Below are 13,142 nucleotides of genomic sequence, written 5' to 3'. Positions count from 1 at the left end.
GTGTGAAGTGATACAAACAGCTTTCCTGTGGAGCTGCTCTATTTACAGTTGACCTTACTTAATATAGCCTGTCTGCCCTTAGTCCTGCAGCCTCCATCTCTCCCATTTGTTCCTGCTTTAAATGAAAAAGATGTGCTTTACTAAAATAAAAATGCCACGACACAACTGGTACCACATACTGTATCATCCTATCAGCACTTTCAGTTTAGAAATCTTGTGTCACATTTGGTCTCATATAAAGTTTTCCACCACTGATTTGGTATTAGAGAGGAGACACAGGTGTTATACAGTGAACCGTGGCTGGAGCTAATCTGTACAGTGATGAGGACAGGGCTGCTGCTGGTCACACAGTCTGGTGGGAAAGAGTCCATGAAATCACAGTTTCATCAAGGTGAAAACTATTAAGTTCTGAAAATTGTTGTGCTTGGCAGTCCTTTAGGGAGTGCCAAAAAACATTCCTGAAATACTGAAGGTGACGTTAGCTCTGAAGAGCTCATAAAATTTGATATTGAATGACCAAAGTAGGTGGCCTGGATTTTGCGTGCTTATTTACACGGATTTGTCATAAACAGGACATGGAGACAGTTTTGGCACTCATTAATTCTTTAAGCACAATGTGAAAAGACAAGCAATTTTCCAGTGAGTTCCCTTAAAAACAGAAACATTAAACACGCAATTAATGGCATAGTAACACTCCACCTTGTGATTCTTTTCGGCACAATGCTTAAAGGTGTATCTCAAAAAGTACTGTTCATCCAAGATGCAAAGGAGACTATGATCTATTTCAAATCAGACAATTTAGACAAGAACGAAGGAGGCCAAAACACAATTTACAAAGCATCACACAATTGGATATTGACTTCAGTCTTCTTCTTCTTTTCCTTTCGGCTGCACCCTTCAGGGGTCACCACAGCGAATCATCTGCCTCCATTTAACCCTATCCTCTGTATCCTCCTCACCCACACCAACTATCCTCATGTCCTCCTTCACTACATCCAAGAACCTCCTCTTTGGTCTTCCTCTAGGCCTCCTTCCTGGCAGCTCCAACCTCAGCATCCTTTTACCAATGTATAAATCAACCAATTTTCAAATGCAGAATTATTTTTGTGTATTATTCTCATCTCATTTCAATGCACCAAGCTGTTTCCTCCTCATTCTACTGATGAACCCAGCTCTGTCCACATGGTGCCACCGATGCAACCAAAAGTAATCAATTCCATGTTTAATTTCAGGTTAATAACAACACTCAGCCAGAGAGCAGTACATTTAGGGCACAAAACAGCAGGGCTGGCCTAATTTCCAAATGCTAAAACAACATCATATGTTGTCAATAGCTCAAGGTTTCTATTCTATTTCACTTCATTTTCACTTGTAACATAATAAATGCAAGTGAAATAGTGCATGGAGTGACACTTGACAGGGACAACTCTGTGAGGCACAGGGTCGAAAGGAGAGTCCTGGGAGAGGGGATGTCATTAAAGATACTTACTTCCTGCTTTATCCCTCAGTGGCATTGCTGTCCACCCCCACTCAGAAACAAAGATGTAAAAACGGTGAAACAGCTTTGCCCTGGCTCGTTCACTGCACAACAGATAGAGTCACATCACCTAGCAGAATCAAAACTCCACTAATCCTGGCTCCACTCAGACAAAGTGGCTGGGATTCAGGGGGAAGTGCTATTGTTCGCATAGAGCCATTAAACTCCTTGTCAGCTGGAGTGTGGCTCATGACTACTGATAGAGCGAGAAGTATGTATGAGCCTTGGCCGTAGTCCACACTGCCTGGGATGCTGGCTGCAGTTGGTGTGAGTTAAGCATGAGGTGTGAAAAATCGAGTGAGGCAAAGACGGACACAATTAACAGATAAAGATCAAAAGGAAGACAGAGACAGAGTTGTTGCCTGCACATGAGGGAGTGTGGGGCTGACTGTGTAAGTAGGCCTAGATGGAAAGGTCATATGGTGTGTGCTTAAACATATGTGCATTTGTTTTAATGCAGAGTAACTGATTGTGCTGAGAGCAAAAGGGTTTCATTTGTCTGCGTTTTGGCTTATGAGGTCAGTAAGTGGGCGACACAGAACGCATCTTATACAGTTGGACATTAGTCACCACGCAGCCTTCGGACCAAGAGCACACTAATCTGACACCCATGACACAAGACCTTTCATGGCATGACTCAAACATTCAAAATTAAATGTCATTAGAATTAGTCACAGGTCAAGTAAGTTTAGCTGAAAGTCTGTGGATGGTCATGTCATTAAAGCAAAGGGAATACACACTCTGGCTGCACCAGTGCTTTGCTGTATAGGCAACAGCAACAAATGACAAATAGGTCAAATTAAAGCTTTGTAATCACTGGACAGCGCAGAGCAACACATAACTTATGTTTTGGTCAAAATGAGATTTTACCTAAAATTTTACTTATTTTTTATACACACATTTTTTTTGTAAGGCTGCAAATAATGATTATTTCTATAACTGATTAGTCTGCAGATAATTTTATATATTAGTTAAATTAATTAATAGTTTTCTCTCCATCAGACCAACAGTTTAAGACCCAGACATACTTAGTTTACAATTTCCAAATGAGAAAATTAATCAATTCCTTTCCTGATGTTGTTGATGATGTTGTTTACGAGCATGCTGATGATGGTTTTCCTGGTGTCATAATTATATATGCTACTCGGCAAAATATGTTACAAGTAAATTACTGTTTGAAGCCATAATGTAGAGAAATGTACGGCCAAATTCACCCAAATATGATAAAGTTAAAGGTCAATATCAATAAGCAGAAGCAACACTGACTCTAAGACTAGAACGCTGCATAAAATAGTTCACAATCATGTAATCAAATATTATTTTACAGGCGGAATTCACACATTAAACAAATGATTAGGAACTCTATAATTCATACCTGCTACCACTCCTCACTGATGTGCATGTTTTCACAACAGAAGCTTCTAACTGGGTTTGCTTTGAAACAGCAGAAATGTAAATACCGCAAAATGGACTGCAATGTAAGAGGGATGCTGCGGCTTTTTGAGGAGTCATACATTCTTACTTAAGAGAGCAACCAGCCGAAATGAAATAAATGAAGCAATTCAAAATAAATCAAAGCAACATGCTAAAGTGAAACCCATAAAAGGAGCTGTGAAACCTGCGCGCCTCTAGAAGCATCCAAACTAATGTAGGAGTCACGAACCGTGCAAAAGAGACAGTTTTAAATAAATGTCGTAAAAACTAATAAAGAATGTATTGTTTTAGTGTCAAGCTGAAGATTGTTAGTTCTCATACTACTGCAATTAATGTAAAATCATGACCTTTGTAGTCTTTACGGCAGCAGACTCATCTTCGGTGCGCCGGTTCTTTCCGTGCGGCGCAGCGCTGCACCTCCGCCGGCCACACTTACCTAACTTTTGCGGCCACGGAAGATATCGCATCACTCCTCACATTCTTCCTTTTGGACACCGCAGTTCCCATGCTGAAGTGGAAACGACCCAGGGGAGAAAAAGCAGACCATTCCACAGACTGGTCGGCGAGGAAAGCAAACAAGAAAATAAAGACTAAACGAGGAAAATAAATTCATCAGTGTGCAACGATCACGACTCTGGTTGTTTCACATTAATCATGAGCCTCTGTAGAGATAAATATAATACTAACTGGTGTGGAAAGCTACAGGCTGAGCGTGTCAAGCGCTGCAGCCCTGCTGCAGGTCGAGCGGATGATGCTGTGTTGTTACTCTCCCTACTCTCCTCATCCAACTGAGGCTCCCTGGAAGGAAGCGCAGCCCATAAAAGGAAGGGCAGGCAGAGAAACACGCAGTGACACGCATGTCACGAGGTGAGGACCCTTGAGTTTCCAGATAATCGTGCAGCTTGTTATTATTTACCAAGCAAACCATGAGCAACCATTTTTTGTTGGTTTTAACCTAAACCAGGTTCAGGATTCACATTACAGGAATAAACAAAGTTCCAATTGATGCTTTTAGTCTCTGGATGGGTTTTGTGGAAAATAGAAACAGAAAACCATTAGCCACATCTTTTACCATTTCTACTGCTGCTGCTTCATGTTAAAGACATTCACCTGGTGCAGCTACTGGAAAGAGAATATTCATCGTTAGTGCTGACCATCAAAAATGCATCTACACAAGGCAACAATCATGTTCTGTGCTGTGCTTCTGAGAGGCATCGCAGTTGGCTTGGAACGCAAGTAGATAATGTACACATGTTCTATTGAGGCTATACTCGTGTTGAAAGACATTTTCTTTTATTCGAGTCCAGAGTTTGGGACACCATAACAGGTTTCACATGTCAAGCTGTGTTTGACTACACTGAAGTGTAGTCCATTAAATCTGGGCTTACTTTATTGGATTTTGGTCACAGCAGTAGACATGGCCTATTTATTAATTTTGTTGCTGAATAGCAAACAAAAACATGTGCAGTTGCAGTTACAATGTTACAGTTACAAAGCCAGACAAAGCTACCAGCCTGACCTTTGTAAAGCTGGGTTCACTGTGGATGTACACTCATCAGCCATGACATTAAGACCACTGCCATGAAAACATTGAATATCATTTTCCAGTGGCCCTTGTCAATGTGTGGGGTATATTAGGCAGCAGGTAGGTGTTCAGTCCTTTGAAGCTGATGTGTTGGAAGCAGCAGCAGGAGTGAGTGTGAGTGTGTGAGGTTGTTTGTCTCTATGTGGCCCTGTGATGGACTGGGGACCTGTCCAGGGTGGACCCCTGCCTTTCACCCAAAGAGTTTGTTAAAATATCCAAGAAAGCCATACTGGGTGTTTCTACCAGATCGTTTCATTGGAAGGACAAACAGTGTGGCTCACTCTTCCTCCTCCTCACTTTTCCCTCACCCCACCTCTCCACCTCCTGCTCCTCCAGCACGTGGAGCAGAACACATTAACAAATTGACTTTAAATTTTTAAGCAGCCATCTGCCTTTTGCTGCTAATGCATGAATCCCATGCCTATTTACAATGATACTTCTTCACTACACAGGTGCATACAATCACACAAGAGGCTATGTATGTATGTTTCCATATACACAATCACCTATGCTACTATAAGAGTGTGTCTCATGACAACTGATCTCAATGGAGATCTAAATGATTTAGCTTGTGTGTCTGCAGCTAAAGCTACACTGCAGAAATACTATCTCTAGACAAAGGAAGCAGCTCTAATCTGAGAAATGTGACACATGTCCAATGCGTCAGAATCAACAAGGAAAGTGCGACCCTTGGAAATCTTTTACCAAAGTGGAATGTTAATTAGTGACAATCATGATTTACTGTAGCAGCTGTAATACTGCTGATGAGCTGTTATCAGTGTAGTGAACACCACACACATGTGGAGAAATGAGGAGAAGCAACTGAAAGGGACTGATACATTATATTATGTGGGGCAACACATATCTAGGGATGGAGATGACAGAAGCCAGAATCATTCCACTGCCTCTAGTTAAACCTACCGGGAAGGATGTGAAAGGATGACCCTGCTGGTCATTCAAACCTTACCTACTCTACATTACAACATATCTGACTGGGAAACAATAGCTAGAACAGTAAATAGTCTGCAGCAAGTCATGTCTGGGTGGCTCACTTCAGGGGAAAATAGACCCCTTTACCTTACAGTGTAGCCTGAAGCCTGGTGTCACTAGTGCATTCATTTGGCCTGTGTAAACATTGCACACGTAACCAAATTACTTAAATTCTGTGAAAACTTTACAATATAATGTACCAGCAAGAATAATAACTGATGACAAATAATGTAGATGTGTCCTAAACTCGTCTTGTAATCAATGAAACAATACATTTAACCCACAAATAAACCCATAGTGATAAACCTGCACACCGAAATTAAAGTAATGGAATGGCTGTCTTGAGGCAGGCACATTTTGATTAAGAGGTAGCAAATCAGCTAAATCCACTCAAAGTCTGAAGGCATGACCTTGTAAGCGAGTGACCCACTTGTGAAGCACAAACTATATAGACATCATTTGGTTTCAGCGTGCAGCAGTGTGTGATGTGAGGAAAGCTTCAATTTGTGTCTGCTTCAGTGATATTTGGCAGGTGAACCATGCAACTCCTATTGTAACACAAGTGAAAATTCTGCCCAAACAAAAGAGCTATACTGCAGACTTCAAAGTGCAGGTAATAAAGTCTGCAGCTGAAACTCAAACTGATCACTGGCTGGTTGACTTTACATGGATTTTACTGACATATGGAAGCAAATGCCTGACATAATAATTAACTTTTATCAACACCTGAATAACAGATTTTAAAACTTTATCACTACTGATTACATTGTTTTGAAATTTAAACTGTATTTATTGCACTTAAATATCTGACTTTGTAATTCATCTTTCTGAATTTATGTATTTCTAAATTTACTTTGTGAAACTCCCAATGATTAATTTCAAGTTGTGCAATTTCAAAACCATAATTTGCTGTAGCATTATTTCAGGATTCTCAAAATCTGAAGGAAAATTCTCATTCCCAAATATTCAAGTTGTTCTATTACAGATAGGGCTGCACAAAATATCAAATTTTATGTTGCAACGCAACAAGATTAAGGTTGATCTCGATAATAAGAGTTGGCCATTTTTTAAATGGACAGGTCTTCCAGCCAATCAACCAGCAGAAATATAAGACTGAGCGTCGAGGCACAATTTTAGCACGTTTACTGTTACCACCCACTTGTGATATAACTTTGTTCTAACAACTCAGTTTTTGAATGAATGAAGATTTTGTTTTATTTATTTGGAGTTGACCAAATTTATTGTGTTCTCTTATAACTTAAGGCTTTTGAATAAGGCTTGAGGCTTTCAGAATAAAGATTTTTGTTTATTATGTAGAATTTTATTTATTTAAAATACTGCATTGCTGCTGCCAATGCACCGATCCGTCTGTCAATCCCCCGTTCCATTCTTCCCTCACCCATGAACAAGACCCCAGGTTATTTAAACTCCTCCACTTAAGGCAGGATCTCTCCTCTGAGTGCAAGCCACCTTCTTATGGTTGAACCGAAACACTGGGAACGTCTCATTCTGCCAGTCCAGAGTCCCTGTCCCTGAATGCCATGTGATGCTGCAGAGGTTTGTTAGCCAAGACAGCCCAACAACATCCAGAGACTTAAGATACTCAGGGTAAATCTCATCCACTCCCAGTGCCTTACCACCAAGGAGCTTTCAATCTACCTCAGTTACTTCAGCCCGGTGATGGACGGATCAACTGCAGAGTCCTCAGACTCTACTTTCTCTATGGAAGGTGCGTCAGTGGGATCCTCGAAGTATTTCTTCCACCGCCCAACAATGTCCCAAATTGAGGTCAACAGCTCCTCACCTCCACTGTAAACAGTGTTGGCAGAGTACTGCTTCCCCCTCCTGAGGCACACTGAACAGTTTCCCAGAATTTCCTTGAGGCTGACTGATAGTCCTCTTCCATGGCCTCACTGAACTACTCCCAGACCCAAATTTTTGCACCGCCTGGGTTGCAGCACACTGGAGTCCCACACTGGAATCCCACAATCCAGCCAGGCTTGATAGGACTCTTTCTTCAGCTTGATGGCAGCCATTACTTCTGGTGTCCTCCACCGGGTATGGGGGTTGCCACCACGACAGGCACCAGAGACCTTATGACCACAGTTCCGAGCAGCTGGGTCCACAATGGAGACTCAATGTCCCCAACCTCCCTCAGGATCTGGTCGAAGCTCTCATGCAGGTGGGAGTCCAAGACCCCCCTGACAGAGGTTCAGCCAGGCGGTCAAACAGACCCTCGCAATTCGTTTAGGTCTGCCAAGTCTCTACAGCTTCCTCCTTTGCCAGCAGATCCAACTCAATGGGTAGCAATCAGGTGATAGCTCAGCTCTCTTCACCCAAGTGTCCAAGACATACAACCGAAGGTCAGATGACATGACCACAAAGTTGATCATTGACCTCTGGCCTAGGCATCCTGGTGCCACATGCACTAATTGACAGCACTATTCTTGAACATGGTGTTATGGACTGTGGACTAGCACAGAAGTCTAACAACAGAAAACCACTCAGATTCAGATCGGGCAGGCCGTTCACCCCAATATCATCCCTCCAGGTTTCATTGTCGTTGCCCACGTGAGCGTTAAAGTCCCCCAGCAGAATGACCTTCCAGCACCCCTCCTAGGGACTTCAAGAAGGCCAGGTACTCTGTACTGCTGCTTGACCCATAGGCCAAAACAACAGTAAGAGGCCTATCCCCGACCCGACACAGGAAACACCTCCCTTCTATAGCATTTATTTATTCCGATAATATTGAAAATTTAGTGTGAATGCTTGAAAAGATACTGACGAGTAAGCTTGCTAATGCTCAGTGAGGCACTATATGACATTTACATCCATGCTGTAATTTCACAATTAACAGCTGCCATATGCAACCACTCCAGCTCCACTGAGAGTTAAAGCTTTAATCTGATATACAGGAATAATTAAGAATTATAATTATAATTCTGGAGGGATTCCATATTCCCTTGCCTTCAATAACTACTACACTTACATTACATATTTCCTAGACTGCTACGTTATGAAGAGTATCTGTCGCCACACTACAAATATCTCAAGTGTGATTTGACCTTTATTTGGTATGCATGTTTTTTTGTACCCCAGTTGAATGCTTCAAACATACACCATGTATTCTAATGGGCTTAGTTACCTGTTGGACTGATGTAATACTGTCTAGCAAGATGTAGTCACATCCCTGTCATCCTGTCTGATAATGGTATTCCTATGGGCTTGTCATACTGCAGTGAGAGTATAGAAAGGACCACACAAACTGATAGCTGTATAAATGTCTGATGCCTTTCTAGCCACCAGGGTAGAAGGGTGTAGGATAAAAATATTGAATTTAGAGGTGCAAGCATACAGAAATGGTCAGCGTTACGTGATATGTCTGGGGCACGTTTACATGTGAACACACACTGCAGCACAAAACTGCAACCAAATGCAGTAACTATAAAAGTATTAATTTTATGACCACATCAATCATTCAAACTCATTCATAGTGTTAAATCTTCTGTAGTTGTCATCATTAACAGTCACAGTGACTGAATCCCAGTAATCCGGTGACACCCACAAAGATGATATAACCACCTCTGATGCATGCAGCTCTGTGTGTGGTTATTATACAGCAGTATGTTGTCATGATTTAAACTCCATATATGCCCCACATATCAGTTCAACAGGGAGAAGCCTTCAGTAGGCCCCACTGTGTTAGCTTTTCTGCACAAAACATGTCAAAATATAATACATTGGTGTTTATACTTGGATGGACTGGTGACCTGTCCAGGGTGTACCCCTGCCTTCCACCCGAAGGAGAGCTGGGATATGCTCCAGCAGATCTCTGTGACCCTGGTTCAGGAAAAAGCGGGTATAGAAAATGGATGGATGGATGGATGTTTACACTTGACCACGAATATGTATCTCCTGGATAGATCACAAATCTGACTGGTCTTGGTATTCAGACTATGTTAATATTAAAGTTAGAGATGTTTGGATAACTGATTAACTTAGCTGGTTAACAACTATCTATAAACTAACATGTGAATAAATGGTATTAATTAGACAAAACTAGTAGTTGTACTCAACAGGGAACAGGCAGTCACTACACCAGCTTGGTACACCCTCTGTCTGACTGTATGTGTGGATGCTATTATCTGTGCCACTTCAAAAAAGACAGAACAATGGTTGATTTTAGTTTTTTAACGCAACTTCTGCCAGCATTATCACAGAAGCAAATTCATGTAGGGGGCTACTTCCATAGAGGTTTTAGCGCTAAGATGAAAAAAGAAAAAAGTATATGAGAGCATAGGGACATCACCGCTTCATGTCATGGGTTTGTGCTGCTCCTACTGCAGTGTTCCAGAGTCCCACATATTTCTTAAGTCTTCCTCCTTTGTTTGTCTTTGCGTATGTGTCTTAAATTTTATTCTGAAATGACACTTACCAAATGTTGACCCAGCCAGGGTATTCTGTGTCATTTCATGTTGCATTCTGTTTGGTTTGTAGATGTGGGCCCTAGCAGGAGTCACAGTGAGAAAATCTGGTTCTTGAGCTATAGGTCATTTTTTTAGAATTTCCCCCTGAAAAAACACAAAACAAATCAGTAATATCACCCAAACTGAGAGATCAAAAGGAACAGCTTAAAGGACAGGAAACATTAAGGAGATTTTTTGTCATGGCCCACGTTCGGTCTTCCTGCCAAGGACTCTTATTCTCTATTAAGTTCCTGTGTTCCCTGTTGGCCGATCCCCAGCAGCTTTCTGTTGAATCATTCCTAATCAGTTTCACCTGTCCCTGCTCGGCCCTTTGTCTCTCTCCTTTTGTCTTTATACCATTATGCCCTGTTCCTTTGTTCTCAGCCGAGTCATCTGGTGTATTTGCCTCATGTATGTCTGTGTTAACACCTGTCTGCCAGCCTGTTTCCCGTGTGTCTGATTCCTGATCTCCTGCGTTTCATGTTCCTGTGCTCCTGTCTCCTACTCCTCGTGTCTCCTGTCCTTGTCCCTGTGCACCTCAGCTAAGTTTTCCCTCTGTTGGCTTTCAGTTTCATTAGCCTTTAGTTGCATTCTTGGGTCCAGTCCAATCATTGTTTCACTAACATAACATTTTTTAATTATAGTAAGCCTCCCTGTCCTCAACCCCAGGCCAGAGTGAGATTTTAAACACTTTGAAAATGTTTTCTTGTGCCTAATCAAATAAATTTAAACTAGAGTAAGAAACACTGATAAAAATGAATAAAAGTTGAAAGTTATAAATAAAAATTATAAAAGTTCTGAACTGCAACTCACTTGGCAGCCTTCTCAAAACGATGGTGGCAGGTCACATTTTAACAAACCCCCACGCCCCATTGGCAGTAGCCGGTTGCTTTGTGCTTCATCATTTGAATCAAACCCCATTTTGCCTCAGGTCTTGCCTACACCCACATGGAAATGTGGACCAAATGGACCAAATTAAAAGGTCAAGAAAATATCAGACTACTTGCAGTGACTATGGTATTGGCGCAAAAACAGATCCCAGGATGTTTACTTCATGCTCCAATGTTTATGATTTTTGACTTTTTAAGTGAATTCAACTTGAAAATGCACTGAATTATAAATACCACTCAAGAAATGAGTTACTGGTTGTTAATCTTAGTTTTATGCATTCATTTATGACCCTTTTAACAGTCACATAAAATGTAAATTTAAGATCTGCTTTACAATTAAGATGATCTCTGCATCCTCCATTACCACCACTCAATTACAAACTAGTTTGCCAAGAAAGAGGGCTACATGTACTACATTTTTATAATGAATTGGTTAATTCAAAGTGGAGGCCTTCCAAGTACCAGTAATTTTTAGGAATAATTTCTCCTAACCACGGCATTTAGCTTCTGAAAAAGGGAGATAAAGTGACTCCACATCACACTGAAGGAGTTGCTGCTGCCCTGCTGTCTTTGATCTGTATGTTAAAAATGCTTTTACATTTGGGCTCATTAAGATTCTGACCTTGCTTAAGGATACACTGTCCAATCCAATCTTCATAAGTCAACTGTTTGGGGGCGAACATTAAGAACAGCCATTTAAATACAACACCCCCCATCCCTCATCATGCCCTTAAGTTTTCACCACCACCTTGTTTCTCAGTTGAGCCAACATCTGCTGGTTGTATACTAGGGATTCACAGACTACACTGATCACGACGGTACTTTGTTGCCATTTTGCAGTCATGGTAGGAGATGTTGAGATGGGAGGATGGTCGGAGGATGAGGACAATGAATAGGAATCATGCATGTGAAGGAAAGACATGCACAGACTGACAGAATTGAGATACACGATGCTACCAGTGAGTATTGATCACATTTAGTGTAGTCTGGATGAATTGAATAAGCCTTCTGGCAGGCCAGCGAACCATGGATGTCAATGCTCCAATCAAATTCCACCACCAACTCCCTCTCTTCTGCCTCCTAGTTCTCCTTCACTCACACTTTCCTTTTTCTCTCTCTCTCTCTCTCTCTCTTTCACACACACACGCACGCACGCACGCACACACACACACACACACACACACACACACATTCCTCTCACTGCCTTTTTCTCCCATTGTCTTTTCCTGTCTCTTTCTCACTCTGTCTTTAATGCCAGCACACACTCATATAGATTTTCTCACATAGATAGCTCTTCATGCTCCCTCACATGTACCAGGCTGTATCTGGACTGTGAGTGGTAAATTGGGTATGCTTCAGTTTTTACAAAGTCCATTTCAGTTTCAGCACTGCAACGACTTGGGAACAGTAACTTCCTAAAATATCTAGCAACTGAGATATCCTAAAATAAAGCACATAAATTTGCTAATGTCAAGATAATGTTACAGTAGAGAAACACTAAATTTGCACTGGAAACATGCCATTGCATCACCTATACATGCTATTTTGACTGAAACATTCTACAGTGAGCTTTCTACAGCATTTTTTTTTTTTTTGCAATGTGCTTGCTCTCTCTGTCACTTTCCCCTTTTGACTGATGTTTGCCAAGATAATTAGGCAGGCTTTCCATTTGCAAGTGTTATGGCTCATCGTGCTTGCCTCAAGAGACATACACTAGATCATCTTGACCTATATATCCAACCATTCTGTAGCCACCAAGCAAACAAAAAAAGAGGAACTGATGTGTATCGTATCTTCTCACTTGTGGTTATGGCTGATGGAAAGAAGGTCAGAGAGAGTGGTGGGGGCCTCCGAGTGCCAGAGATGATCATAGGTAGTGGCTTATAAAGCTGCACACAAAGAGAAGATAAGCAACCTTATCAATAGTAACTTAAACCTGAAATTACAACATGAATATTCTACATAGCATGCATTTTGAGGTACAGTCCATGATTCTGGTTCTAGTTGCACTTAAATCCACAGCTCAGTTAAGGTTGCATGGCCACTTCCCTTGGTATTCATGAACGCTCATTACTGGGGACTGAGGCACAAAGGTGGCTAACCACCATAGACAGCCTATCTTAATCAGCTAGACTCCCCTGTTATTCTCACAACAACCTCTAGCAGGAGTACATAAGGATACAACAACATCATGGCATGAACAAACAAAGACCACAACAGTGCATAACAGTTCAACAACT

General features: G+C 41.5%; 1 protein-coding gene across 1 annotated transcript in view; it reads right to left on the bottom strand.

Moving 5' to 3' along the window:
• The window catches only part of nsmfb (NMDA receptor synaptonuclear signaling and neuronal migration factor b), a 37,006-nt gene extending 33,394 nt beyond the window's left edge, over positions 1-3,612 (bottom strand). Inside the window, exon 1 of the mRNA XM_026322601.1 lies at positions 3,408-3,612. Coding sequence (XP_026178386.1) covers positions 3,408-3,478 — 71 coding nt within the window. The 5' untranslated portion in view covers positions 3,479-3,612. The remainder of the gene's footprint in view (positions 1-3,407) is intronic.
• Between the last annotated feature and the right edge of the window lie 9,530 nt (positions 3,613-13,142).

The sequence above is a fragment of the Mastacembelus armatus genome, chromosome 9 (assembly GCF_900324485.2).
Source record: "Mastacembelus armatus chromosome 9, fMasArm1.2, whole genome shotgun sequence".
NCBI classification, from domain to species: Eukaryota; Metazoa; Chordata; class Actinopteri; order Synbranchiformes; family Mastacembelidae; genus Mastacembelus; species Mastacembelus armatus.
The sequence above is the reverse complement of the archived record's forward strand: the minus strand, read 5'-3'. Positions and strand labels throughout refer to the sequence as shown.